At 39.8% G+C, this 26,523-nt stretch overlaps 3 protein-coding genes across 7 annotated transcripts in view; 2 read left to right on the top strand and 1 right to left on the bottom strand.

Annotated features, from left to right (window-relative positions):
• Positions 1-550, top strand: part of ACTN2 (actinin alpha 2) — a 66,113-nt gene extending 65,563 nt beyond the window's left edge. For all 3 annotated transcript variants that reach the window (XM_004432399.3, XM_087431913.1, XM_087431912.1), the window contains one exon: positions 39-550. In XM_004432399.3, coding sequence (XP_004432456.1) covers positions 39-197 — 159 coding nt within the window. In that variant the 3' untranslated portion in view covers positions 198-550. The remainder of the gene's footprint in view (positions 1-38) is intronic.
• An 880-nt stretch (positions 551-1,430) lies between these two features.
• LOC147916771 (uncharacterized) lies at positions 1,431-26,523 on the bottom strand. The gene is made up of 2 exons (XM_087431914.1): positions 25,984-26,523; positions 1,431-3,422 (listed from the first exon to the last, which is right to left on the bottom strand). Exons 1-2 carry the CDS (start codon positions 26,369-26,371, stop codon positions 3,244-3,246), a joined length of 567 nt encoding a protein of 188 aa, XP_087288040.1. The 5' UTR covers positions 26,372-26,523; the 3' UTR covers positions 1,431-3,243.
• The window catches only part of MTR (5-methyltetrahydrofolate-homocysteine methyltransferase), a 99,040-nt gene continuing 98,749 nt past the window's right edge, over positions 26,233-26,523 (top strand). For 2 of the 3 annotated variants that reach the window (XM_087431909.1, XM_004432401.3), the window contains exon 1: positions 26,233-26,374. In XM_087431909.1, the coding sequence (XP_087288035.1) occupies positions 26,341-26,374 (34 nt within the window). In that variant the 5' untranslated portion in view covers positions 26,233-26,340. The remainder of the gene's footprint in view (positions 26,375-26,523) is intronic. The other variant, XM_087431908.1, reaches the window with a different exon arrangement.

The following is a 26,523-nucleotide window of genomic DNA, read 5'->3' as shown; positions in this document are numbered from 1 at the left end:
CTGTGATTGATTTTGCAAACACTGTGTATTTTTTCCAGCCATACATCCTGGCAGAGGAGCTGCGTCGAGAGCTGCCCCCAGACCAGGCCCAGTACTGCATCAAGAGGATGCCTGCCTACTCAGGCCCAGGCAGCGTGCCCGGCGCCCTGGATTACACCGCGTTCTCTTCCGCCCTCTACGGGGAGAGTGATCTGTGATGCTGAGGTTCTGTAATTGTTGATCCCATCAGAACACAATAAAAGCAGAAGTCACAGTTTGTTTCTTGGAAACTTTGACAAGCTTTATTAAGAAAGAGAAAAAATTTTTTGTAGCTCAGTAATTGCCAGCAGCGTAACATGGCTGAAACTAAATTTCTACAGTATGAACACAGTGTGCTTCATAAATAGGTTACTTTATTTCTGAATTCTTAGCTAAATGCAAGGAAGTATCAGGTTTTTTGTTTCTTTGATAAAACAAAGCAAATTACTTGAGTAGTATGAAATCAGGAGGATTGAGGGATAGAAGAAAAGTAAAAAATGGGAAATTCCAAAATGCCCAAGGTTCGACACCAGGGGAAAAAAATTAAAAATTTGGTAAATGTTTAATATTGTAAAAAATATTCTTCATATCTAATATGCTTATGTGATTATCCCTAGGGGAATATATTTGGGATATAGCGTTTTACTTTCTTGATTGTCCAAAGATTAGCTTTATTTAAGTATAAATGGTACTGTCGTCTCTTTAGTTGAATTGAATAGTGTGAGATGGAACTTCCAGGGAATAGAAACAGACTACCTGAAAGATCTTTAGTACTTAAAATATTAAAATAGAGATTATAGTCAGCTCTTCATTATTTAGGACTACATCGTCCAGTTAGTGGGTTTCAATGCCTTACTTATCCTCCAATGTAGGGACCTCAGGAAACACAGAAGTCAGTGTAATTGCCAGGGAGGAAGATGAAAGCACTTGGTAAAATGAGTTTTTAGGATAATTTATTGATTCTAGGTTTCTGTGCTTTTTCTAGAGCTTGTTAGTACAGGTTCTCCAGAGATGACCATATATAAGAAGTGCTCTGTTTTTAAATAAACAGTTGTCTGTAGTAATAGTTCATAGCAAGTGACAAGTCAGAAACCAGTGCCCTTACGGCTCTCCAGGCAGAACTTCTCCTTTATGCCTTTAGTTTTATGACCTGGTAAGGAGGAGTTGTGTAGGAAGGGACTAATTCTCAACAACAGCAGAGGTAAGTTCTTTCATTGCAGACCCGTTACATATTTTTGGGTGAATTCATTTTGGGTAGTAGGAATTACTAGATGTTTTTGCTAGCATTCAGTGTGTGTTCACTGCTGTGAGAGGACAGTGTATCCTAACAAGTTCTCAGTCTGGCTCTGTCACATCTGAAGCCCCGTCACAGAGGGCACCACATGTGCTCCCAGCATCTTCTTGATCTCGTCAAGATTCATTCATTTTTTTGGCTTGTGCTACCGTACGCTATAACTCCCCTCTCTGTTTTTCCATCTTGTTGACAGCTTGTAGAGAATAAAGCAGGAATTCTTTTTATATCTGAGTCCTTAAGGATCAGGAAATGAATTATAAACAAACAAAAACAGTTGCAAACAGCGATTAAAGTGTTACTAGAAAAGCAGTAATGTGCCTATTACTTACGGTCTGTTTCCTCAGATTTTTATAGATTTCCACCAACAGCTGGAAACGTGATATTTTCCATTCATAACTGTCTGGTAACTTAATACTTTGACTACATTGGCCCATTTAGAACCTTCAATCTTTATAAATTTTACTTAATTTGCTTCGTTTTATTAAGTAGTTTGTAGTTTGCAAATTCCAGAAGTATCAGAGTCCTTGGGTTTAATGCTGAACACTTTTGCTTTTGGGGTGGTGTTTAGATGAACTCTGACTCATTTTATTTCAAGCAGGTGCTATATTCCAGCCGTAAACATTAAGGAAAAACTGGGAAGTTGTTCTGCCTTTGAGGCTACTAGGGAGATCTGTGGTGTTTTAGGATGGGTATAGGTAGCTCATCTACCTGAAATTTTAATTTCTTTATAACATTCAGGCAAGAGAATGGATCAGTACTATCTGCTAATAAATGAAGAAAGGAAATAAACTCTGAAAAACACTTAATAAACATGTTTATACTCTCATTTTAGAAGTTATTTTTATTTCTGAAGCTGAATTATCAATTAAACTTAATTTGTAAAAGAAAAAGCATCCCTGTTTTTTATTATTTCAAAGAATAAGTAGTTTCTTTGGTTAACCACAAACTTCCTCACTGAAAATTTCCATCATATTTAAAAACTCTTATTGGGTTAGTATTTGCCTCCCTTAAAGAATTAAAGACTGGCTTGTTGGGTAGAGGGTGAATTTGAGATGAGGAATTCAGGTTGACCCAATTAGAGGTGAGTGATGAATGGATCTGGAAACTAAATAGATCAGGAAGGAAATTTTTACCTAGGAGATCACTTCACAATCCCCAGTAGGTGTTTTAAAAATGTATGCATAACCAGCTCTAAGCCCAGCGTTTCAAGTTGTGAGGGTCTGGGTTAAGACCTGGACATCTGTACTTTTTAAGGGCTCCATGGAAGATTCTGATAACTCTCAGTTCAAAACGACTGGATTAGAGATAAAGGGTCATTAGTAATCAAGAAGTCTAAAACAATTAGAGAAGCTCTTACTGGAAAGGTTAATAGTAGGACAATATGAATGACCAGGCAAACTCCTGCGCCATCTGGTTGGTAACACAGAAATGCTTGGGAACGACTTAGTTATGGATGCGTACATTTGGCTTGGTGTTCTTTCCTGCTGTGTACCTGATTCATGTATGTTCATGAAATAAGCTGAAGATGAGCTCTCCACAGCCCTTAAGTGAAAGGAAACCAATTTAAATGATGACACAAAGTCAGAGACTTGTAAAAGTTGCTAATTGTTACCAAGCTGTCTAAAATTCACCTAGTTTCCCTGGATTATTCAACAAGAAGGCATTGCGTGTGACCAACTACATCCTTGAGCTTTCTCAAATACCCAGGAGCCTACGCAGGGATTATACTGGCCTGTCTGAGGCATTTTTGTATTTCAGATGGAATCACTAGAGACGGAGACAGTTTTTTTCCCTTTTGGATTCATTAATAAATAACTCAATACTTAAGTAACTGACAGACCATCATTCTTTTTTAAGGTGGGAGCTGGATGGAGGTGGTTGTGATTTGTCAGTGAGAATCCCTAGCCAAGGATTCCCCAGGGCCTTAAAGTCTATCCAAAGTTGTCTCCACAGCAGTGCAGACTTCCCCATTGGTAAACCAGATGGGCAGAAGAAATGCTTGGGAGTCCACCAAGGCACACTTTCACATCCTGTTGCATGGCTTCGGGCTTCCGGGAAACCACAGCAGCAGATATACAGGTAAAGTTACGATGTGTCTTTACAAGACAAGCTACCAGAGAGAGAAAAAGATTAGCTATATAAATAGTAGTTTTGGGGGGGGGGAAGAGACCTTTTGTATACTCAGGATGAGCAATGAAATGGTATTATGGTCAGCATTTAATTGTATAATTTCAAAATTACCTAGGTGAGCAATGGCCAAAACCAAAAATGGCAGCCCTCATCAAAATCACCTTCCCCTTGGGTTGCATACTTCCTACCCCAGGCCCCATCCCAAGTGCTCAAAGCCATCATGCAGCCCTGAAATTGAAAGGGCCTCTCTTTGTAGCATTGCCAGGAACATTTCCGTCCCCTGACCTGGTTTTCCCCAACACGTTCCACTCCTGTGTCTCAACTCCAGATGCACATTAGATTCACCAAAGATGCTTTTTATAATTACTGATGCCTGGACCCCACCCCAGACTGCTCAGATCAGAATATTTGGTAGTGGTTGAGATGGAGGTCACAGCCATCTGTAGTAGTCTTCCCCCAGACCAGTCTAATGTACCGTTGAAGCTGAGAACCACTGCTCTTGGCAATCAAGACATAATCCTTCTGTGCCTCAGGACTCTGTTCTTTGCTTTGTGACTGTTGCTAATGATATGCAAATAAATACAAGGAAATCAATGGAATAATGTAAATGAGTGCCAGTAGGGAACCAGCCTTCTTTCTGGCCGCTATTCCCACATGCATCTCCTATCTACCCTTCCCTGAGCAGTGTTATTTCCAAAACGTCATCCTTTCTTCCAGTGGTTTCAAATGTTTCAGATATTGGAGAGGTTCTTTGCCCTTCTCCAGTGGGGACAAATCCAGCTATCCGTCCAGGTCTGTTTCCTCCTGTGTGAGTTCTTCCCTAGCCTAGCACAACCTTCACAGGCTTAATCTCCTCTCCTTAGAGCTTATCCCTGCTCCTGCTTTAAGCATCTCACACAGTGCCCTGGGTTTGTGCTGTGCTGAGTGGGCCTCCCCTGCTAGTGCTTACCCAAGCACTTTCTCTTATATAAGCACCCTTCCCACTTTTCAAAAGAGAAGCACACCCCTCACCCATCCTAAATCTTAGTAAGGTGCATTGTCCTAGGGTGTAAAAATCCCCAGGGCTCCAAACAACGAAGTAATTTGAAATATTATTTTGGGGAATCCCTTATCAGGGTGCTTAATCAAGGCAACATACTCCCACCCTAAAACTTTCTCCCTTTTCCTGTCTTATTCGTTGCTCTGCTCAAGGTGAATTGTGGCATTAGGACTGGGACATTCTGAGATCAGATACATGTATTAGAAAGTACTGGGGGTGGCAGTGATGCCAGTTTTCACTTACTGACCTCACCTTTTCCATTCCTCATTTATTGTCAGAAGAATGAACTGCTCCTGAGGGAGATCAGTGACGACAATCAGAGCATCAATAAGAACTATTAAGGATCTAAATGGCTTTTTTTGGTCATGTATTTAAACATAAGCAATTCTTTTCAACTGCTCTCAAGAATAGTCATTAGAATAAGTTAGCTGATGAGAAAAGCACCACTGAACAACAGAAGCAGTGCAGGCCAGGAACAGGAATGCTTTCCAAGACAACCACAATTTCAGGTTTCATTAGTTAAAACCTGTGGTAATTTTTCACGATTTTTTTAGATTTGATGTGTATTATCCAAGAAGGTATTTAAAACATATTTATCCAAGCATGTAAAATACTCCAGTTACAATCTTGAACTTATTTCATCTTATAAAATATTTAGTATATACTGCTTCATGTTAGCAAAAAAATAAATTTATACTAGATACCAGACCAATTAATTTTTAGCAGTCTATACTTTACTCTTTCATTCAATACTTTGAAAAAGTTTGATCAGTATGTCTAACAAAATTAATGGAATTATTTCTTAATTTTATACATGATTTTTATTTATTCCTAAACACCAGAGTTCAGTACACATATGCACACACAGTTACCAAAGGAATACAATTCCTTTTAGCATCCTCCTTGCTTCATGAATAACTTAAAAATGTAGCTACATATTATATTGCATAAATGAGAAAAACTTACATAATGAAAAATTTAATTATATTAGCATAACAGCATTTTAATGTTGAGTTAAATGGTTTTACATGACTTGCTGCATTATTTATCTCGTAGTTTTTATACTGTTCCTCAAAATGTGTTAACAGTTTATTTGAATTGAAAAATGAGGTCAGATTTCTCTTTCTTTTTTTTTTTTGTTGCTGCTGAGGAAGATTAACCCTGAGCTAACATCTGTTGCCAATCTTCCTCTTTTTTTTGCTTGAGGAAGATTAGCCCTGATGTAACATCTGTGCCAGACTTCCTCCACTTTATATGTGGGTCGCCGCCACAACATGACTGACAAGTGTTGTAGGTCCATGCCCGGGATCCAAACCCGCGATCCCTTGCTGCCGAAGCAGAGTGCACCAAACTTAACCACTACACCAGGATGCCAGCCCCTCTATTTTGTTTTTTTTACAACAGTGAGTAAGGCTGAGTTAGTTGATCATTTAGCCAGACACTAGTAATTAGGCTACATGGGGGACATTTTCCATTATTTCACTTATCTAAATCTGCAGCTACAATGTTTTGATGAAAATACAATTAAAGCACATGATAATAGAAAAGCATTTTATTTTTAAAAAGATATTGGCAGGGGCTGGCCCGGTGGGGCAAGTGGTTAAGTGCGCGCGCTCCACTGCGGCGGCCCGGGGCGGGCCGGTTCGGCTCCCGGGCGCACACCAACACACCGCTTGTCAAGCCATGCTGTGGCGGCGTCCCATATAAAGTGGAGGAAGATGGGCATGGATGTTAGCCCAGGGCCAGTCTTCCTCAGCAAAAAGAGGAGGATTGGCAGATGTTAGCTCAGGGCCAATCTTCCTCACAAAAAAAAAAAATTAAATAAATAAAAAGATATTGGCAGATGTGTGTTGAAATGAACGATTTCTCCCTAACCCCTCCTGAGTCTATTGGACTAAACAGGGAGTCTTTAAGAGAAAAATAGCAGGTATCACTTGATAAGTCTGCTGAGGGATGGAGCAGCTACAGCTTAGAAGAAATCTGGGTTCATTTGACAGATTTGCCCCAGTGACACAGCCTGCTCACCTCATGCCATATGGAAAGAGAAACTGACTTATACATGCTTTAAGCCACTGTATTTGGGGTCTCTGCTACAGCAGCTTAGCTTTACCCTAAATAACATTATTAACCTTGATGGCTTCTTGACCTGACTGTATAGCTACACTTATGATATTTTAGATTGTACTAAACATTTTCACTTTTTTTCCTCTCATCTTTATATGTGTTTTAGTAATGGAAGATAATGACATTTTGTACCAAACTCGACACATTCATACATTCATTCATTCTTTATTTTACAACCATTGCATATCATTTCATTTTAAACACAATTTTCAGACATTCTTTGTCTTCTCTTCACATGCTTTATTCCTCTCTTTTCTAGAGAATTTTCCCCTTCAATGCCCATCTGACTCTTTCCCATCAGAGTAAATGTGAGCAGTTTGCTGTCACAGGTACTTTTATCTCTGGGGTTAAGTTTCTTTGTCCTTCTCCTTTCCCCACCGATCCACCATCCTCTTTAAAATAATAATTTCTCTTCTCTTTTGAGAACATTGTGAATATCTGTTTTTTTGTTTCTTTTAACAAAAGAGACTATGTGATATGGATCTTGAAGGATGAGCTGCCAAATGTCTTATCTTCCACTTGGGCCTTCCATTATTACATCCCTTTCCTGTGAGAAGATTTACAGATGGCATCAATGGGAAGGGTCCTGGCCAGCCTTGCCTCATTCCTTGTCATTTTCGTTTTTGATCCCTGATCACCCAGTGTGTTTGAGATGCTGATTCTACTGGCAAGTCACACCACACATACTTCAGCCTGCTACTCTTGCTGCATCTTGCTACTGCACTGCCTCTGAGCCCAAGAAATCAGCCACAAAGCTTAAGGCTACTGCCTGTTCCCTCCTTACAACTGCAGTGGGCCTCAGGGGCATGGGGCCCACACGGCAGTACCAGACTCAGCCCTCTGCCCTGAGATGAGGGGTCTACTTTGGGATTCCTCCAGAAGCTCACATGCTGAATGAGTCTACATGTCTGAATCCCAGTGGGAAGCTGTGTGGGCACCCAGTCGTCGCTATGGAATTAAACTTTTATTGGCTCTTCTTCCTATATCTGGTGGCCTCCAGGTGGTTATTGTAGGGGGAGGAAGACTATCCTCTACCCACTCTGGGTCCTTTCTGGCTGGGCTATAAATTAAATTGCTATGAGGTCGAACAGCAGGAGAAAATCAAAGAAAGCTTTATAACATGTATACATGGGCAAGACGCAGGGAAACTGAGTAACTCCACAAAATGGCAGAGGTTCTCATCTTAAATACTATCGTCAGCTAAAGACAAAGGAGGATGTTGGGGGTGGGGAGTCAGTTGTGGGAGACTACCAGAAAAGCACAGTAAACAAGAGTAAGGTTAATATGCAGATTTAAGTTGTTGCCTTTCGCATTGATAAGAGTTTCTAGAGATAAGGTGATCCCCCCTTCTTCCTGGTACAGAGAGGGAGATACCTCTACAAATGGAGATTTCCCTTATAAATGTAAATGTCTCTTACAAAGGATAACTTCTACTTGTACTTGGTTTTCAGAGCTTTGATAAGAATGGGCTTAGCAAGGACCCTCCCAGTCTATCCATACCCAGAGTTATCTATGGTGATCGCCTGTCCCGGGGACAGGCCTTCTGTCTTAAATTCTTTTAGGCAGTTAGTTGAGGGGGAAGGTCAAAGTTTCTTTCAGAGTCTTTTGAACCTTTATTGTCTTCAGCTCGAAATAATCCCTATACTAGTAGCACATCTTGGGGCAGCCTGCCCTGAACCCCCCCATCATTATCATAAAATTAACCATTCATTGCCCCATTTACTTTGATAATTATGGAAGGCTGTGGGGTAGAGTCTTGACAGGCAGCTGGGGTTTATGAGGCCAAGCAAATCTGATTGCAGGCCTCTGGCATATACCCTGAGCACTGCTGGCCCTATCTTTCCTTAAAAGTCCAGTGTCCAACAAGATTACTGAATTGGAAGTTCTTGATCCCCATTAGACTGCAAGTTCTTTAAAGACAGGGACCATGCCTTATTTATCTTTGGATCCCCACTGCTTATCACAATGCCTGCATACAGAAGGAGCTCAATAAATTTTTGTTGAATGAATGATAACGTCTAAACTTCTGTTTTCTTTGGCAAGGGACACATGGCCTCGGTCAGTGCTTGTACCCGTGTCATGCCAACACCCACCACTAGCCAAAGCTTGTCTGTCTCTTTCTGTTTCTGGGCTTAGGCCCCCAGTGATTTCCCAGAGACCGTGGTTCCTGGATGGGGGTTGTCTCCAGAGCATCTCGTTGATGGAACAGGTAGGATGGATACTCCTTAGCTCACTGCCAACTTTCTCAAGGTTGATCTTGGACAGAAATGAGGAAGGCCGACTGGTGAATGAAGGAGGTGCTTGATGAGAATGGTGGTTAGGGGGACTGGTCAGACAGTGAGCATTGTGCAGATGCAGTGACCAGGAGAGAGCCAGACAAAGACCAACACCACCCACCTTCCACCCCCATACAGTGCTAAGGCAGTTTTAAGATAGAAAATTCTTTCATACATGGTAATAATCATTCCAAGATCCACTGACAGCAAAATGAAGACATACTTTTGAGGAGGCTGTTGCAATAGTGCAAATGTGAGATAAGGACCTGGCCTAAGGCAGAGGCAAGAGAACAGAGAGACCTTGGGGGAATCTTCCAATCCTAATTTGAAACCACCCAGTTTAGTGTCCCTGCCTAGTTTTATCTTCTTTGCCTAACATGAACTGGATTGACAGATCCCTTTTGAAAGTTGATATTAACTAACACTGTATGTCCCCCATATCTACTTAAATTCTCTTCTTATTACCCACCTATGAGTCACCAAAAAACTATTTCTTTTTTAGCCTTTAAAGTTTATGATTAGAATTTTTATACCTCACACCTATCTTCTCTCCAATAAACCTGGTTGCAACCTGTTCCTGTTAAATGAACAATATTCTTCATTCACCATATCTTTTTCTTAAGTATCCTACTTAGTTGCATAGAGAAACTGGGGTAAACAAAAAAGAGACACGCTGAACTCTGATATTAATCTTGAATGGAACAATTCCTGAGTGCACCTTTCACATTTCCAGTAGGGCCTACTGTTATTTTCTGAGTATCAAGTATTAGGAGACCACTGTTTATCAAAGACAGGCATAGTGAAGGCTGAACCATACCATCTCCTGATTGGAATCCTGCTGAGGTCACTCTGTCCTAAGAAGTGAGAGCATCACCTACCAGATTCTCAATTTTTCTCCCATTCTCTTTGTCTCTGTCTCTCTCTAAATCATTCTTCATATACATGACAGAATGCTAGTTAATGAGAACTCAAGGCCACACTGTCTTAAAGGGTACTCTAGGACTCAGAGAGAGAGCCAGAGCATGCTGAAGACTCCTGATATTACAGAAGGGTAGAGTTATAAAGTTACTCAGTTTCTTTAACATGTAAACTTAATCTAAAATAAATCACATGGTTATATCTAGCATCTAGTGCTACTACAGTATATTTTTCTATGTCTGCTGATCTCAGCTAATTCCAAATAGATCATGCTACCCAGTAGACAAAGACAAATCTTATTTTTATTCAAATATATGCTTAATTGTTGTTATATATTTATATTTCTACCACATCTATTTCTAAAAGTATTTGAGATAGCTTTTATACTTTGATGGCCAGTGGGCATTAAGGCTGTCGATATAAAAGTTATGATGTTCACAGAGGATCGTAGACTTGCCCCACCAGTACTGGGCTGCTCACCTCTAGACTGCTAGGTGAGACAGAAAATAATTTCTGAATTATCTAGTGTTTTTGGGTCTCTGCTATAACAGCCTGGCATATATCCAAACTAATATAGTCACAAAGCTAGTAAGAAGCAGAGCTCTGATTTGAACTCATGTAAGCCTATTTCCAAAATGCAAGGTCTTTCAATGCTATGGTGTCTCTCACTAACAAATTTAAGAAGAATGAACAAAACGGAGCTTGTGAAAGAACACGGCAGTAAAAGAGAAAGAGAAGATAACCCTGATGATTCAGGGGAAGATCACCAATCTGAAAATTATGTACCCTATTTCTATTCTGTGATCAATTTTGTTTTTACATTTCAACATCTCTTTAACCTGGATGCATCTTACAACTGATGGTCTTACAATTGTTAGCCAGGTGCCAGTTATGTCAGTTATGTGAAATCTTCTTTTGAAAGCTTCTGGTAATATTTTAAAAAATAGCACAAAAATCGTCTTAAAATCAATGAAATACAATAATATAGGAACCATAGAAAAAAATACTAGGCTACATACAGAATGGAAGAGGAGCAGAAAGCAATTTGGAGAAATCAGAATCAGTTGAAAAGAATTAAGATAATAAATTTTTTTAAAAAGCTGACATAAAAACAAAGGATAGGTGAGAAAAGGATGAAAGGAAACTAACAATGCAATAGCAGAACTAAAATCTGCATCAGAAATTATTTTGAAAAAATCAGAAATGGAAGATGGAGATGTAACTTAAATTTTTAAAAACGCTAAACATTGTAATTATTCTGGAACAGCTGGAACAGAAGCAGTAATCAAAGATATCATTTAATAAGACTTTCTTGAATAAAAAATTTAAGTGTGCAAGGCAAAAGGGCACATGGTATACCAGGCAAAATGAATTAAAAAAACTAACACCTAAACACATTCTACATTTTTTAGAATTATAATGATAAAGAAGGAAAAAACCTATACAAGTAATGAGATAGAAAGACGAGAAAGAGAGAAAAAGATACTGTAAAATAATAAAAATCATTCTGGGCTCAGACTTCTCTCAAATATGAAATACAGGAAGACAACACAGGTGATGCCAGAGAAGATGGCAGAGTAGCAAGGTCCAGATATCTGTCCCTCCACCAAAACAACAATTCAATTGGCAGGAGCTGTATGAAGCAACTATTTTGGAACTCTGGGTCTAGCAGAACACTTGCAGTGCCTAGGAGAGAGCCTGATGAAGCAGCTGGTAAATTTAACCAATTCTCATCAATTTCAGGCAGTAGCAGCTACCATCTTCCATCCCTCAACCCTGCTGCAGGCAGCTGTGGGCACAGAGGCAAGCACTCCTGGTGCAGCCTGCTGGAGCAATGGTGGGCAATAAGAAACTCGTCCTCCAATAATCGGAGTTATGTGTTTTGATCGCTGATTGCTTCTTTTGATCACTGAAGAGCCAATACATAAGTCAATCACTGTTTTACCCCCACAGGTTGAAATCACTTCCCAGTGAGGAGGAGATTTAAAGAGACAGGACCTATTTTTTCCCGCTGTGGGAGCCAGACATTTAAGGAAATCTTTGTAAGGTCAAAGACTACAGATATAACGGAAGAGAAACTTCAGTGACCATACATAACAAGGAATATATATTTTGCAAAGTTAGTCTGAAAAATTCATAAGGCTCCAACCCTCAACAAGCAAAAAAATAGCAATTCCTTTGGAGTGAGAGAATTAGATTTCCAAAATTACCACATTTTACTAACGATGTCCAGTTCTCAACAAAAAAATTACAAAACATACTAAGAAACAGGAAAGTATGGTCCACTCATCAGAAATAAAGAATTTGACAGAAATCATCCCTGAGGAATTCCAGATATTATAATTATTAACCAAAGACATTAAATCAACTGTCTTTTTTTTTTTGTGAGGAAGATCAGCCCTGTGCTAACATCCATGCTAATCCTCCTCTTTTTGCTGAGGAAGACCGGCCCTGAGCTAACATCTATTGCCAATCCTCCTCCTTTTTTTTTCCCTTTTTCTCCCCAAAGCCCCAGTAGATAGTTGTATGTCATAGTTGCACATCCTTCTAGTTGCTGTATGTGGGATGCCACCTCAGCATGGCCGGACAAGCAGTGCATCAGTGCGCGCCCGGGATCTGAACCTGGGCTGTCAGCAGTGGAGCGCGCGCACTTAACCGCTAAGCCATGGGGCCGGCCCCTCAACTGTCTTAAATATGTTCAATGAGCTAAAGGAAACCATGGACAAAGAACTAAATGAAATCACAAAAATGACATATGAATAAAAGGAGACTATCAATAAAGATATAGAAATGATGAAAAGGAACCAAACAGAAATTCTGGTGCTGAAAAGCACAATAACTGATATGAAAAACTCACTAGAGGGATTTAACAATAGATTTGAGCAGGCAGAGGAAAGGATCAGCAAACTTAAAGACAGGACATTTGAAATTACCCAGTGAGAAGCAGCAAGAAAAAAGAATGAAGAAAAATGAGCAAAGCCTGAGGGACCTGTGGGACACCATCAAACATAGCAACATACGCATTATAGGAATCCCACAAGGGAAAGAGAGATAGAAAGGAGCAGAAAAAAATACTTGAAGAAAAAATGACCCAAAACTTCCCCAGCTGATGAAAGACATGACTATACACATCCAAGAAGCTCAACAAACTTAGAACAGGATAAACTCAAGGAGGTCCATTATAATCGAATTGTTCAAACCCAAAGACAAAAGAGAATTTTGAAAGCAGTAAGAGAGAAGTGAAGATTCATGAACAAGAGATTCCCAACAAGATTAACAGCGGATTTCTCATAAGAAACCATGAAGGCCAGAAGGCAGTGGGATGACATATTTAAAGTCCCAAAAGAAAAAAACTGTCAACCAGAATTCTATATCTGAAAAAACTATCCTTCAAGAATGAAGGTGAAATTAACACATTTCCAGAAAAACAAAAGCTGGGGGAGTTCATTACCAGTACACTTGCCCTAGAAGAAATGCTAAAGGGAGTCCTTCAGGCTGAAATGAAAGGTCAATAGACAGTAACTCAAAGATATAAGAAGAAATTAAAGAACACTAGTAAAAGTAGCTTCATACGTAAATATAAAAGCCAGTATCATTATACTTTTTGTTTGGTGTGTAACTTCTCTCTTTTACCTTTATGATTTAAAAGGTAAATGCATAAAGCAATAATGATAAATCTATATTAATGGGCATACAAGGTAAACAGATCTATTCTGTGAAAATAACAATATAAAGAAGGAAGGACAAAGATGTATAGCAGCAGAGTATTCTATTCGTATTCAAATTAGATTGTTATTAGTTTAAGATGTTCATTACCAAGGTAACCACTAAGAGAATAGCTAAAAATATACATAAAAGAAGAGAATAAAAATGATACATCACAGAAAGCAACTGTATATTTAAAAAATCACTAACGGAACAACTGAGGAACAAAAAACATGAGACACACAGAAAACAAATAGCTAAATGGCAGACGTAAATCCTTTTTTCCCAGTTTTATTGAGATATAATTGACATACACCATTGTATAAGTTTAAGGTGTACAGCATAATGACTTGACGTATATATATTAAGAAACGATTACCCCAGTAGTTTATTTAACACCGTCACCTCATAGTTACAAAAATTTTTTTTCTTGTGATGAGAACTTTTAGGATTTACTCTCTTAGCAACTTTCAAATATACCATAGAGCAGTGTTAACTATAGTCATTGTATTATACATTATATACCCAGTACTTATTTACCTTATAACTGGAAGTCTATACTTTTTGACTACCTTCACCCAATTCCCCCACCTCCACCCCTACCCTGCCTCTGGCAACCACAAATCTGATCCTTTTTTCTATATAAATCCTTTTTATCAGTAACCACATTAAATGTAAATGGATTAAACTCATCCATCAAAAGACAGAAATTGCCAGATTGGATTAAACAAAAAAAACCCAACAGGATTCTATGTGCTGTCTGTAAGAGACTCACTTTTTTTTTTTTTTGTGAGGAAGATCAGCCCTGAGCTAACGCCCATGCCAATCCTCTTCTTTTTGCTGAGGAAGACCGGCCCTGAGCTAACATCTATTGCCAATCCTCCTCCTTTTATTCCCTTTTTCTCCCCAAAGCCCCAGTAGATAGTTGTATGTCATAGTTGCACATCCTTCTAGTTGCTCTATGTGGGATACCACCTCAGCGTGACCGGACAAGCAGTGTGTCGGTGTGCGCCTGGGATCCCAACCAGGGCTGCCAGTAGCTGAGCGCACGCACTTAATTGCTAAGCCATGGGGCTGGCCCTAAGAGACTCACTTTTGATATAAGGATACAAAGAACTTGAGAGTAAAATGATAGAAAAAGATATTTCATGCAAATAGTAACCAAAAGAGCTGAGGTGGCTATATTATTGTCAGACAAAATAGACTTTAAATCAAAAAAGTTTACAAGAGACAAAGAAGGACACTATATATTGATAAAAGGTCCATACAGCAAGAAGATATAACAAATATAAACCTAACAAAGGAGCCCCAAACTATATGAAGCAAAAAAGAACAGAATTTAAGGGAGAAATAGACAGTTCTACAATAAAAGTTGGAGACTTCAATACTTCACTTTCAACAATTGATAGTACAACCAGACAGAAGATAAGTTAGGAAATGGATAATATGAACAACACAATAAGCCAACCAGACCTAACAGACATATACGAATGCTCTGCTCAACAACAACAGAATACACATTCTTCTGAAGTGCACATGAGACATTCTCAAACTAATCAACTAACTATATACCTTAAGAGACTAGAAAAAGGACAGCAAACCAAACCCAAAGCTAGTAGAAGGAAGGAAATAATAAATGTTAGAGTGGGAATAAATAAAATAGAGAATAGAAAAACAACAGAGGAAATCAATGAAACCAAAAGTTGATTCTTTGAAAAGATCAACAAATGGACAATACTTTAGCCAGATTGACTAAGAAAAAAAAAGAAAGACTCAAATTACTAAAATCAGAAACAAAAGTGGGGATATTACTGCTGATTTCATAGAAATAAAGAATTAAAAGAGAACACTATAAACAGTTGTACACCAACAAAATAGATAACCTAGATAAAATGAACAAATTCCTAGAAACACAAAATCTATCAAAACTGACTCAAGAATAAATAGAAATCTGAATAGACCTATAACTAGTAAGGAGAATGAATCAGTAATCAAAATCCTCTCAAAAAAGAAAAGCACAGGACCAGATGGCTTCACAGGTGAATTCTACCAATCATTTAAGGAAGAGTTAACACCAGTTCTTCTCAAACTCTTCCAAAAAGTGAAGAGGAGGGAAGACTTCCTCATTCATTCTATGAGGACAGCATTACTCTGACACCAAAACCAGATAAAAACACTAAAACTACACACTGATATCCCTGATGAGTATAGATGTCAAAATACTTAACAAAATACTAGCAATCTGAATTCTGAAGTATATTAACATTGAGACTAAATGGAATTAGTTCCTGGAATGCAAGGACGGTTCAACACACAAAAATCAATGTAATACACTACATTAACAGAATGAAGTGCAAAAAAAACCATGATCATCTGAATGGATGCAGAAAAAAATATGATAATATTCAACACCCTTGCATGATAATAACAATCAATAAACTAGTAATAGAAGGAAAATTCCTCAATCTGATCAAGGCCATATGAAATGAAAAACTCATAGCTAACATCATACTCAATGGTGAAAGACTGAAAGCTTTTCCTCTAAGAAGAAGAACAAGACAAGGATCCCTGTTTTCACCACTTCTATTCAACATAGTACTGCAAGTTCTAGCCAGAGCAATTAGGCAAGAAAAATAAATAAAAGACATCCAAGTTAGAACAGAAGTAAAATTATCTCTGTCCACAGATGATATGATCTTATATGTAGAAAACCCTAAAGAATCCACAAAAATTGTTAGAGCAAATAAATGAATTCAGCAAAGTTCCAGATACAAAATAAACACTCAAAAATCAGTAGTATTTCTATATACTTGCAATGAACAATCTGAAAATAAACTTATGAAATAATTCCATTTACAATAGCACAAAAAATAATATTTAGGAATAGATTTAACCAAGGCGGTGAAAATCTTGCACACTGAAAAACTATAAAACATTGCTGAAAGACTTAAAAAAGACATAAATAAATGGAAAGACAACCTATGTCCATGAATTAGAATATTGTTAGATGTCAATACTACCCAAAGTGATCTACAGATTCAATGCAACCCATATCAAAATTCAAATGGCATTTTTACAGTAACAGAAAGCCTCACCTTAAAATTCCTATGAAATATCAAGGAATCCCAAATAGCCAAAACTATCTTGAAAAAATCGAACAAGGTTGAAGGACTCATACTTCCTCATTTCAAAACTTACTATAAAGCTAAACAGTGTGGTACTGGCATAAGGAGAGACAGGTAGGCCAGTGGAAAAGAATAGAGAACCAAGGAATAAACCCTCAGGGGCCGGCCCCATGGCTTAGCGGTTAAGTGCGCAAGCTCCGCTGCTGGCGACCTGGGTTCGGATCCTGGGCGCGCACCAACGCACCGCTTGTTTGGCCATGCTGAGGCCGCGTCCCACATACAGCAACTAGAAGGATGTGCAGCTATGACATATAACAATCTACTGGGGCTTTGGGGGAAAAACATAAAAAAAAAAAGAAAAAAAAAAGGAATAAACTCTCACATATATAGTCAATTGATTTTTGACAAGGGTGCCAAGACCATTCAATGGGGAAAGGACAGTCTTTGCAACAAATGGTGCCAGGAAAATTTGGATTTCACATGCAAAAGAATAAATTTGGACCCTTATGTTACACCATACACAAAAATTAACTTAAAATGCATCAAAGACCTAAACTTAATGGCTAAAACTATAAGAATCCTAGGAACAAACTGAGGAGAAAATGTTCATGACATTGGATTTAACGATGATTTCTTGGATATGACACCAAAATCATAGGTAGTAAAACAAAAAATAGATAAATTGGACTTCAACAAAGTTAAAATCTTTTGTGTATCAAAGGACACTATCAAGAAAGTGAAAGACAACCCACAGAGTGGGAGAAAATATTCACAAGTCATGTATCTGATTAGGGATTAACATCCAGAATATATAAATAATACCCATAATAAAACAACAACAAAAAATAATAACCCAATTAAAAAATAGGCAAAGGACTTAAGTAGATATTTCTCCAAAGAAGATATACAAATGACCAATAAGCACATGAAAGGTTGTTCAGTGTCACTAATCAGAGAAATGCAAATCAAAACCACAATGAGACACCATTTTACTCCTATGAGGATGGCTATTATCAATAAAATGAAAAATAACAAGTATTAGCAAGGATGCGGAGAATGGGAACCCTTGTACGTTGCTGGTAAGGATGTAAAATGCTGCAGCCCCTATGGAAAACTGGCAGTTCCTCAAAAAACTGTACGTAGAATTACCATATGATCCAGCAATTCCAACTCCTAGGTATATACACAAAGGAAGTGAAAGCAGGGACTTGAACAGATACTTGTATCTCAATGTTCATTGTGGCATTATTTACAACAGCTAAAAGGTGGAAACAACCCAAATATCCATCAACAAATGAATGGATAAACAATACGTAGTATATTGGTACAATGGAATACTACTCAGCCTTAAAAAGGAATGAAGCTCTGAAATATGCTACATGAATGAACCTTGAAAACATTATGCCAAGTGAAATATCAAATAGATGAACTGAATGATATGTGAATTATATCTCAATAAAGCTGTTAAAAAAAAAAAGACAACACAGCAATCAGTTCTGAGGAGGAAAGGTTGTGATTCAAGGATTTCCTAGGCAGTCAGCCAGTTGTTCATGTATATGAGCAGCAGAAAGACATTCTACATGTGGTAGATCTTGGAACATCTATTATCTATGTGCCCTTCTTCGAAAAATTAATTGCAACCAAAGAACACTCTTTTCTTTCCTATCTATTTGTCTTAGTCTGTTTGGGCTGCTATAACAAAATACCACAGACTGGGTAGCTTATAAACAACAGAAATATATTCCTCACAGTTCTGGAGGCTGGGAAGTCCAAGATCATGGTGCCAGCACCGTCAGGTGAAAGCCCTCTTCCTGGCTGCAGACTTCCGGTTGTGTCCTCACATGGCAGAAGGGACAAGGGAGCTCTCTCAGGCCTCTTTTCTAAGGGCCCTAATCCCATTTATAAAGGCTCCACTCTCAACCTAAGCACCTCCCAAAGGTCCCCCCTCCTAACACCATCACATTGGGCATTAAGATTTCAACACACAAATTTAAGGGGGAAGGGGACACAAACATTCAGCCCATATCACCAATTTTTTACATTGTAGTTCAAACCCATCTCCTTCCATGAATCCCTCTCAGTTCTTCATATTTTGAATGGACTTCTTCCTTTTCTCTAGTCAGTAGATTTTAATTTGTATTTCCCTTATTTCATGTATTATGATCTGCTTTGTCTTATTCATTTATAATCTATCTTGGTCTACATTGCAGGATCTTTGGGGAAGGAATCCTATTTCAAACATTTTTGTATTCCCCAAAGCACCTGATATAGTGCTTATCTACTTAAGGCACTTAATGAGCACTTTAATTGAATTTTCTAAAACTCTGCTGTCAATATTAATTATACATTTTGATAATCTGAACAATGCCATGGGTTTCAATTTCTTTGAAATTAAATTACTTCCTAATGGAAAAAAAATCCAAGATTTAACACACTACAGAACTAACCCTGCAAAGTAAATTAATGGTGTTTGACAAAGAGAATGAATGAATAATTGGTGACTAAATATTTACTTGAAGAAAAACATACATTGTTTAATTTTAATGTTTTCAGGCAATACTTCATTTTTGTGAGACATCCAAATTAATGCTTTCAATAAGAACTTTATATTAAGGTCCTTAGTACCAACTGGCCATCCAAGTGTAAAGGCTACCTTAAATACTATTAGAAGTACATGATACTGATACATGGGTATTCTTAATCATATACCAGGTATACTGTTGTTCCACTTTAAATGGAAAGAGCAATCCCAACATGGTTGTCTGTCACCAGAGAAGGACTAGCTGGCCATCCAGGCAGTAACTGCATGACTTTGAAGACTAGTGTTGTCAAACCATGACAGCCTGAGGTATGGAATCTCCATTATAGATACTGGCTGCACTTTCACCTCAGGAACAAAGTTAAAGATCCCACTAGGAAGGTGGACATTCCTGAGTTCCCTTCTCTGTGCCTCCAGTCCTAACCAATACTCAGCCCCACTCCATCCCCCACATTTTGTGAGGGGCATGGCGTTTCTTTACCAGGATTAATACCTTTCATCAAACTACAGTTAGCTCACCCTGGGGATTATTTTGCTTTATTTAATGTTAACCTAGTGAGATTTATCCTACCATTGGCAAATAAAGGAATCATATTTCCAATTTCAGAGAATGATTATAGCTCTCAAGTTACATCCTGGTTAAACAAAACAAAACAAACCCTCTCTCTCTGCCTTTTATAAAGAGTCTGTGGAAGTTAAGCTAGCAGTGTTCATTTGATAATGTCCAAAAAATGGTGACTATCATATTTCTCCAGTAATTTATTCTTGCAAACATTATTTCTTCACTTGCCACTGGGTGCCAGGTATTACATGTTGCTGTAGATATAGCTGGGACCAAGCTAGAAAAAGTTTGTACTTAAACAAGACTTTCTTAAACTGAATGCAAGACTTAAGCACACAAGGCAAAAGGCACACAGTGTAGCAGGCGAGTTACCTGACTGACCACAGGAAGATCTTGTACTAACACTCCGGGGATAATGCTTGGTGATCTTCCTTTAAACATTAAATTTTTATCTGTCCCAAAGAGCCAAGTAGGAATATTTCCCATTGAAAATGTAGCATACTGAAAATGTCAGGGTTTATTAAATGAAGATGGCATTTGTTTAACTATAAGGCAACATTTTATAAACTCATGTTACACTGTAAATGAAGGCCAGGGAATCTGAGTAACAATTAAAATTACAAGCAATTTTGTGTCCATTTTTTCCAGGGAGAGGGCTCTTTCATCAGCTGTTCAAAGGGAGTATTAGCTTGGTGATAAAGCACATGAATACTGAAACCAGTTGTCCCAGGTTAGAGGCCCAGCGGCACCATCTATTAGAAGTGTAACCCTGGGCAAGTTGTTTAACTTCTCTCTTTTTTTCCTTTTTCTTCTAGGTTAGTCAAGCGAAGCAGTGGGAGTGGAGAAGGAACAAAGAAATCTGTAACTGGCTGTGATCAATTACTGGTAAACACCACTGCACTCTGACCTGCCAACTTCTCTTTACTTCGGTTTTTTCATCAGTAAAACAAGGAAAACAACAGCACCTAGTTTATAGAGAGCCTCCTCCAGGACACTAATTTGCCTTATAATGATATATTTGATTATCGTCTTTCTTACCCTCTAGGCTGCAGGACTTGGGTCTGTGTGTCTCATTATTTTAGCTCCAGTGACTGGCACATGACAGAGTCGATAAATATTTGTTAAATAAATAAATACTCCAACAATTCATAGGATTTCAACAATTGGATCTTTAAATGCCAGTATACCAAGAACTCTTTTAACGACTTTGAATTATGTCCCAAATACTATAGAAATTCTAGTTTCAACTCAATTATCTTAATTCCACCTCACCTTCCAGGTAGGGCCAGAAAACAATAATGTCTAGTTCACTTAATTCTTTTAAAGCACCTTGTAAGTGAGCGTAAGCGAGGCCATCTTGTTACACTAAATGGCCCCAGCCCCTCCTCCATGTGACTACTCGCTGCTCTGCACCTACTCTAAAAAATTCACATGCTTTCCTGATTTATGGCCTCTGCTTACACATGTACTCTTCAATAGCTTGATAAATTAAAACTTTGTTCTATGAGTTTCTCTCCAGGAACAGACTGACCACAGGCGGGAAACACACCTACAAGGGATCCATCACGGCTGACAGAAGAATGGAACAATGTAATGCCTGGAGCCCGTCATGCCTGGAGATGAACCTCCCTGGACCCCCTCCTCACTGCCCATTTTCCCTATATAACTGCCTCAAGATTCTGTAATCTCTGAAGATGGTTTTTGAGACATTAGTCACCTGTCTTCCCATTTGCCAGCTAATCTAATTAAACTTCGTTTCTCGATCTTTCACTCACTGTCATTAATTGGCTAAGATTGCAGTGAGCAGAGCGAGCCCATTGCTCAGTATCAACTTGTTTTAAAATTTGCCCTTTAAAGGAATACAAAAGCAAAATATTAACTTGGTTTAGATTGCCGAACTTTTTAAGCATTGAACATGAATTAATTTCTTTCTGCAGTTATGAGAAAAGAATTTGTTCTCAATGTACTCTTTTTAATTTAAAAAGTATTCCTGGTTTTCCTCCTTCTTTATGATATAAATTTACAAGATTCAAAGATAAGAATTTAAAAAGTATGTGTAAATCACTTTCCCCTCCTTAAATCTCATTTATAAAAGATGGATTAGCAGTTAGCAGTTATCAAGTTTAGCTCTCAGTTCACCATCTTACGCTGATTAAGTACCACATTCCTGTCTATTAAACAAAAATATTTGCCTGTACTCTTAGGCAAAACCAAAAAAAAAAAAAAAAAAAAAACCCTCAAAACCAAAAAATCCAACCAAAGCACAAAAAAAGCAAAACCCTCCACACTTTATTTGGATTTCCTGAAAAAGTTTTTAAGTAATCCTTGCCATTGAATTCACAAATGTTCTTCTGTCTTCTGAATATTGGTATTTTCAGCTTTTCAAATTCAGTTTTTGTGTAACCCATAACTGACTGCGTTGGTCTCTGGCATTGGGCTGCCTGGGTCCCCACTCCACCACTCTCTGGTTGTATGAGCGCTTGGGTATTTTCTTCTCACTTAATTTCTGCCTCTCTAGGGCCGGCCCTGTGGCTTAGCGGTTAAGTGCGCGTGCTCCGCTGCTGGCGGCCCGGGATTTGGATCCCGGGCCTGCCGACGCACTGCTTCTCTGGCCATGCTGAGGCCACGTCCCACATACAGCAACTAGAAGGATGTGCAGCTATGACATACAGCTATCTACTGGGGCTTTGGGGGGAAAAAATAAATAAATAAAATCTTTAATTTCTGCCCCTCTAAAATAGAGACAGATATATGTCTCTATATGGATCCTATTTTATAGAATGAAGATTAAATAAGAAATGGCACTTAAGACCTTAAGAGTTCAATACATCATAGCTAGTATCGTTATGTAACTAGAAGAAAATCCATTTTTGCATTTCATTTTAGTCAAATGATGTCTACATTCAGGTACTGGAACAATTAGCCAGGTCAAAGATGAACTATCTTTTGATAATTAAGAATGCTTCTGGAGTCAGTGGAGCACATTGCACAAATTGAGCCAACTGATTCTCGCAGAAGTCCTACAGAGAGAGTTGGTGATTCTCTCAGTGCAGGAGGAAATGGGGAGCAAGGCATCCCTAGTGCTATTGGTCACAATAAAATAACTGCAGGTTTCCTTTACATTCTTTTTTACTACCTTGTACTTGGCACCAAGGCTATATCCCACAGACTCAGTAAATTCAGCTCATTTAGTACAATCCATGTGGGTAATCACAACGGTTGTTGACCTACGTGACTCTGAGGGTGGGTCTAAATTTTGAGATTGTGAAAGGATCTGAGGGAAGGAGGTAGTGGGTTCCCCTTTGTGACAAAGTCAGGGACCCTCTGGGTAAAGCCAATGGTCACTCGACAGACCCCAGGGGGTAGCAAGACCTTGTTCCAGAACTAGCCCTCAGTTTACATTTTCAGAACCCTTGACAAGCAGGGCACAAAAGCAATCTAATGGGTTTGACACACAATCAAGCCCACAGAATAATATATAAATCTGGAATGCTGGTTTACCGCTTGGCATACAGGGAAAGTTGGATAATTAGGTTCACCAATCAGTGTTTTCTTCTGTGAAGACAAATCCACAGGGAAAGAAGCCCAAAACAACCAAGGGGTTGTGTGGAGCCTTACCTCCACACAAAGGGTTTGTGTTGGATGAGCTTAATGAGAGCGAGGGTGAGGGTGAGGGTGGGGGATGGGCTAGCAGACTATCACCAAAATAAGATAGTAGGTTCTCTTCTACAAAGATAGAGAAATGAGGCTTTGCCTCAGTGGTCCCACTCCATCCACAGATGTATTTGTATTAGTTTCCTAAGGCTGCTGTAACAAACTACCACGAAATAGGTGGTCTAAAACAACAGAGATGTATTATTGCACAGTTCTGGAAACTAGAAGTCCAAACTAAGGTGTTGGCAGGGCTGCGTTCCCTCTGAAACCTACAGGGGAGAATCCTTCCTTGTCTCTTCTAGCTGCTTATGTTTGCTGGCAATCCTTGGCGTTCCTTGGTTTGTAGATGAATCACACCAATCTCTGCCTTCGCTGTCACACGGCTGTTTTCTTCTTGTGTGTCTCTCTCCTTTTCTTATAAGGACACCAGTCATATTGGACTAAGGGTCCACTCTACTCTTGTATGACCTCATCTCAACTAATTACATCTGTGACAACCCTACTTCCAAATAAGTTCACATTCTGAAGTACTGGGGTTTAGGACTTCAACATATCTTTTTGGGAGGACACAATTCAACCTATAACAGTTTTCTTGGAACTTGTTCTTCAAGTTGTGTGAGTTTTTGTACTAGGAATTCACTGCCCCTTTAGGCACTATGTATTCCTTTAATTTTATTTGTTACCCTTTTATGACTAAGAAAATACTGGATTTGGCAGTTTTAGCTGAGAAAGTAAACTTCTGATGACTTGCTAAAATCAGAGACTGATACAAATTCCTGGAATTTCTGCTAGGATAGGGGCTAGCAAATGACCAGGTGGCTGAAAGATTTTTTTTTTTTTTTTTTTTTTAAAGATTTTATTTATTCAGTTTTTTCCCCCCAAAGCCCCAGTAGATAGTTGCACGTCATAGGTTCACATCCTTCTAGTTGCTGTACGTGGGACTCGGCCTCGCATTGGACGGAGAAGTGGTGCCTCGGGGCGCTCCCGGGATCCGAACCCGGGCCGCCAGCATCAGAGCGCGCGCACTTAACCGCTAAGCCACGGAGCCGGCCCTGAAAGATTATTTTTTAAGAGACACATCAACAAACTTTGTGAGATAGGTGATAACTTAAAAACTAGCTCTTACAGGGGCCAGCCTGGTGGCGTAGTGGTTAAGTTCACACACTCTGCTTCGGCGGCCCGAGGTTCAGGGGTTCGGATCCCAGGAGCGGACCTATGCACCACCGCCCCTCAAGCCATGCTGTGTCAACATCTCACATACGAAAAATAGAGGAAGATTGGCACAGATGTTAGTTCAGCGACCTTCCTGAAGCAAAAAAGAGGAAGATTGGCAACAGATGTTAGCTCAGGGCCAATCTTCCTCACCAAAAAACAAAAACAAAAACACACACAAAAAAACTCTAGCCCTTACAATCTTAACAAGATCTTCAGCTATTCAGGGCCATCTCATCCCTGCTACCTTCTTTGCTTCATTCTCTCCCCACTCACTCCATTTCCCCCTCTCCAAATATGACCATCTTTGGTAAGGATGCTATACAATTATAACTATCTAGATTTTAAAAATTGAGGTATAATTAAACACAGGAAAATGAGAATGGCATGCAAATTTGTGCTTTTTTTTTTTTAAAGCTTAGTAAATTTCATAATTTGGTCTTCATTTTATTTTTCTAGATTCATTTGTTTTTCCTCTCATCTACCACGCTCAGCCTTACAGAGCTGTTCTTTATGTTCAAATTCTCTCAAGAGCTGTGTTCTACCCAGGGAGTTTCTCCCAAGGCCTTACCTGCCATACTCTTCCTTCAAGACCCATCTTGTTCTTTGAAGCTTTCCCCCCAACACCCTTGGAGCTGGGGTGTTGCAGCTCTTTTGGCACACAGCATGTGGTCCCCCCCCCCCCCCCCCCCGTTTAATTATTAGTCAACTAGGATGTGAGTTCCCCTCCTAGACAGAGGTGGGGGTGTGACGTGGCTTGTCTATCTTTGCATTCCAAGTGCGTAACCCAATGCCTGACACACAGTAGGTGCTCAATAAATGTTTACTGTCAATAAGTGACAATTAACGTGCACACGTGTACTTCAGAGTTTTCACAGCCTTCACACGATCTCATTTAATCCCTATTACAACCTTATAAAATAGTAATTACTACCACGGTATCATTTCCTGTTTTATACAGTTTAGAGTGGACACTAAGAGGTTAAGCATCTTGCCCAGCGTCAGTCAACAGCAAAATGTGCATAGAACCTGCTCTTCTGACTCATATTTCAGGCTCTTGACACCACACAAGCTGAGGCCAGCGCCAACTTCGCACCACGACTTACACTTCAAGAGGGCATTCGAACAGCACTTAACGGATCCTAAGCGTAGGGATACGCAAAGCCTCCCCGGGAAACCTGGGACCCTGGACTACGTCTCCCAGAGAGCCCTGGGGCGAAATCTCAGGTGATTGGTTGAGATCGATCAGCCAATACAGCCGCGACGAGCTCGTGCAGCCCAATCACAGGCCGGAAGGGGCGGGACCTCCCGCGCAGAGGCTAGATTGAGCGCAGAAACTAATAGCATTCTAAGTTGTCCCAAGACCCCAGGGGACTCAGAGCCTTACCTGGCGCCCTGGTAGCCACGTGGTCCTCTTCTTCGGGGCCACTTCTGCGCCCTCCCAGAGACACGGGCTCTGGCCGTGCGTGTCTGGCCGCCAGGCGTGCGCGGAGGACAGGCTGAGGGACCGGGAAGAAAGCACGTGCTTGAGCAGCTGTAGCGGCCACGGATCCGCTGTCATCGCGGGGCCGCGCCCTGTTCCCGAGCGAGGCCCCAGCGACCTGGGCCTCCGGGAGGGGCAAGTGGCCCTCGGCCTGTGTGGCAGGCTCGCCCGGCGCTGGCTGGCTTCGCTCTTGGCCGTGAGCTGTGGAGAGCGTGTCTTCCCCGCCGCGTTCCCGACCCGAGGAGGAGGAGACTCCGCAGCATGTCACCCGCGCTCCAAGAGCAGACGCCATCCGGTAACGCTACGTCCGGGTCTCCGCGGTTCCGTTGTTTGTTGACTCGTGCTGTGGCCTCCTAATCCCTCGGGTGATTCTCCTCGGGGCCTGGAGACGCCCGGCCGGGTTTCCCCGGGCGTCACCGCAGAACATGTGGAGTAGCCCTGAGG

This window comes from Ceratotherium simum, chromosome 6, assembly GCF_057802395.1.
Source record: "Ceratotherium simum simum isolate JZ-2026a chromosome 6, ASM5780239v1, whole genome shotgun sequence".
Classification (NCBI taxonomy): domain Eukaryota; kingdom Metazoa; phylum Chordata; class Mammalia; order Perissodactyla; family Rhinocerotidae; genus Ceratotherium; species Ceratotherium simum.
Note: the sequence above shows the minus strand (reverse complement) of the source record. Positions and strands in the feature narration are given on the sequence as shown.

What these genes read in the sequence shown, in the direction of transcription:
- LOC147916771 (XM_087431914.1), bottom strand. Translation starts at nt 26,371, where the DNA reads ATGGCGTCTGCTCTTGGAGCGCGGGTGACATGCTGCGGAGTCTCCTCC. An exon ending in CGTGGCTACCAGGGCGCCAG is followed by an intron (nt 3,423 to 25,983) that starts GTAAGGCTCTGA and finishes TCTCTCTGGTAG; the next exon opens with CTTGTCTTGTAAAGACACAT.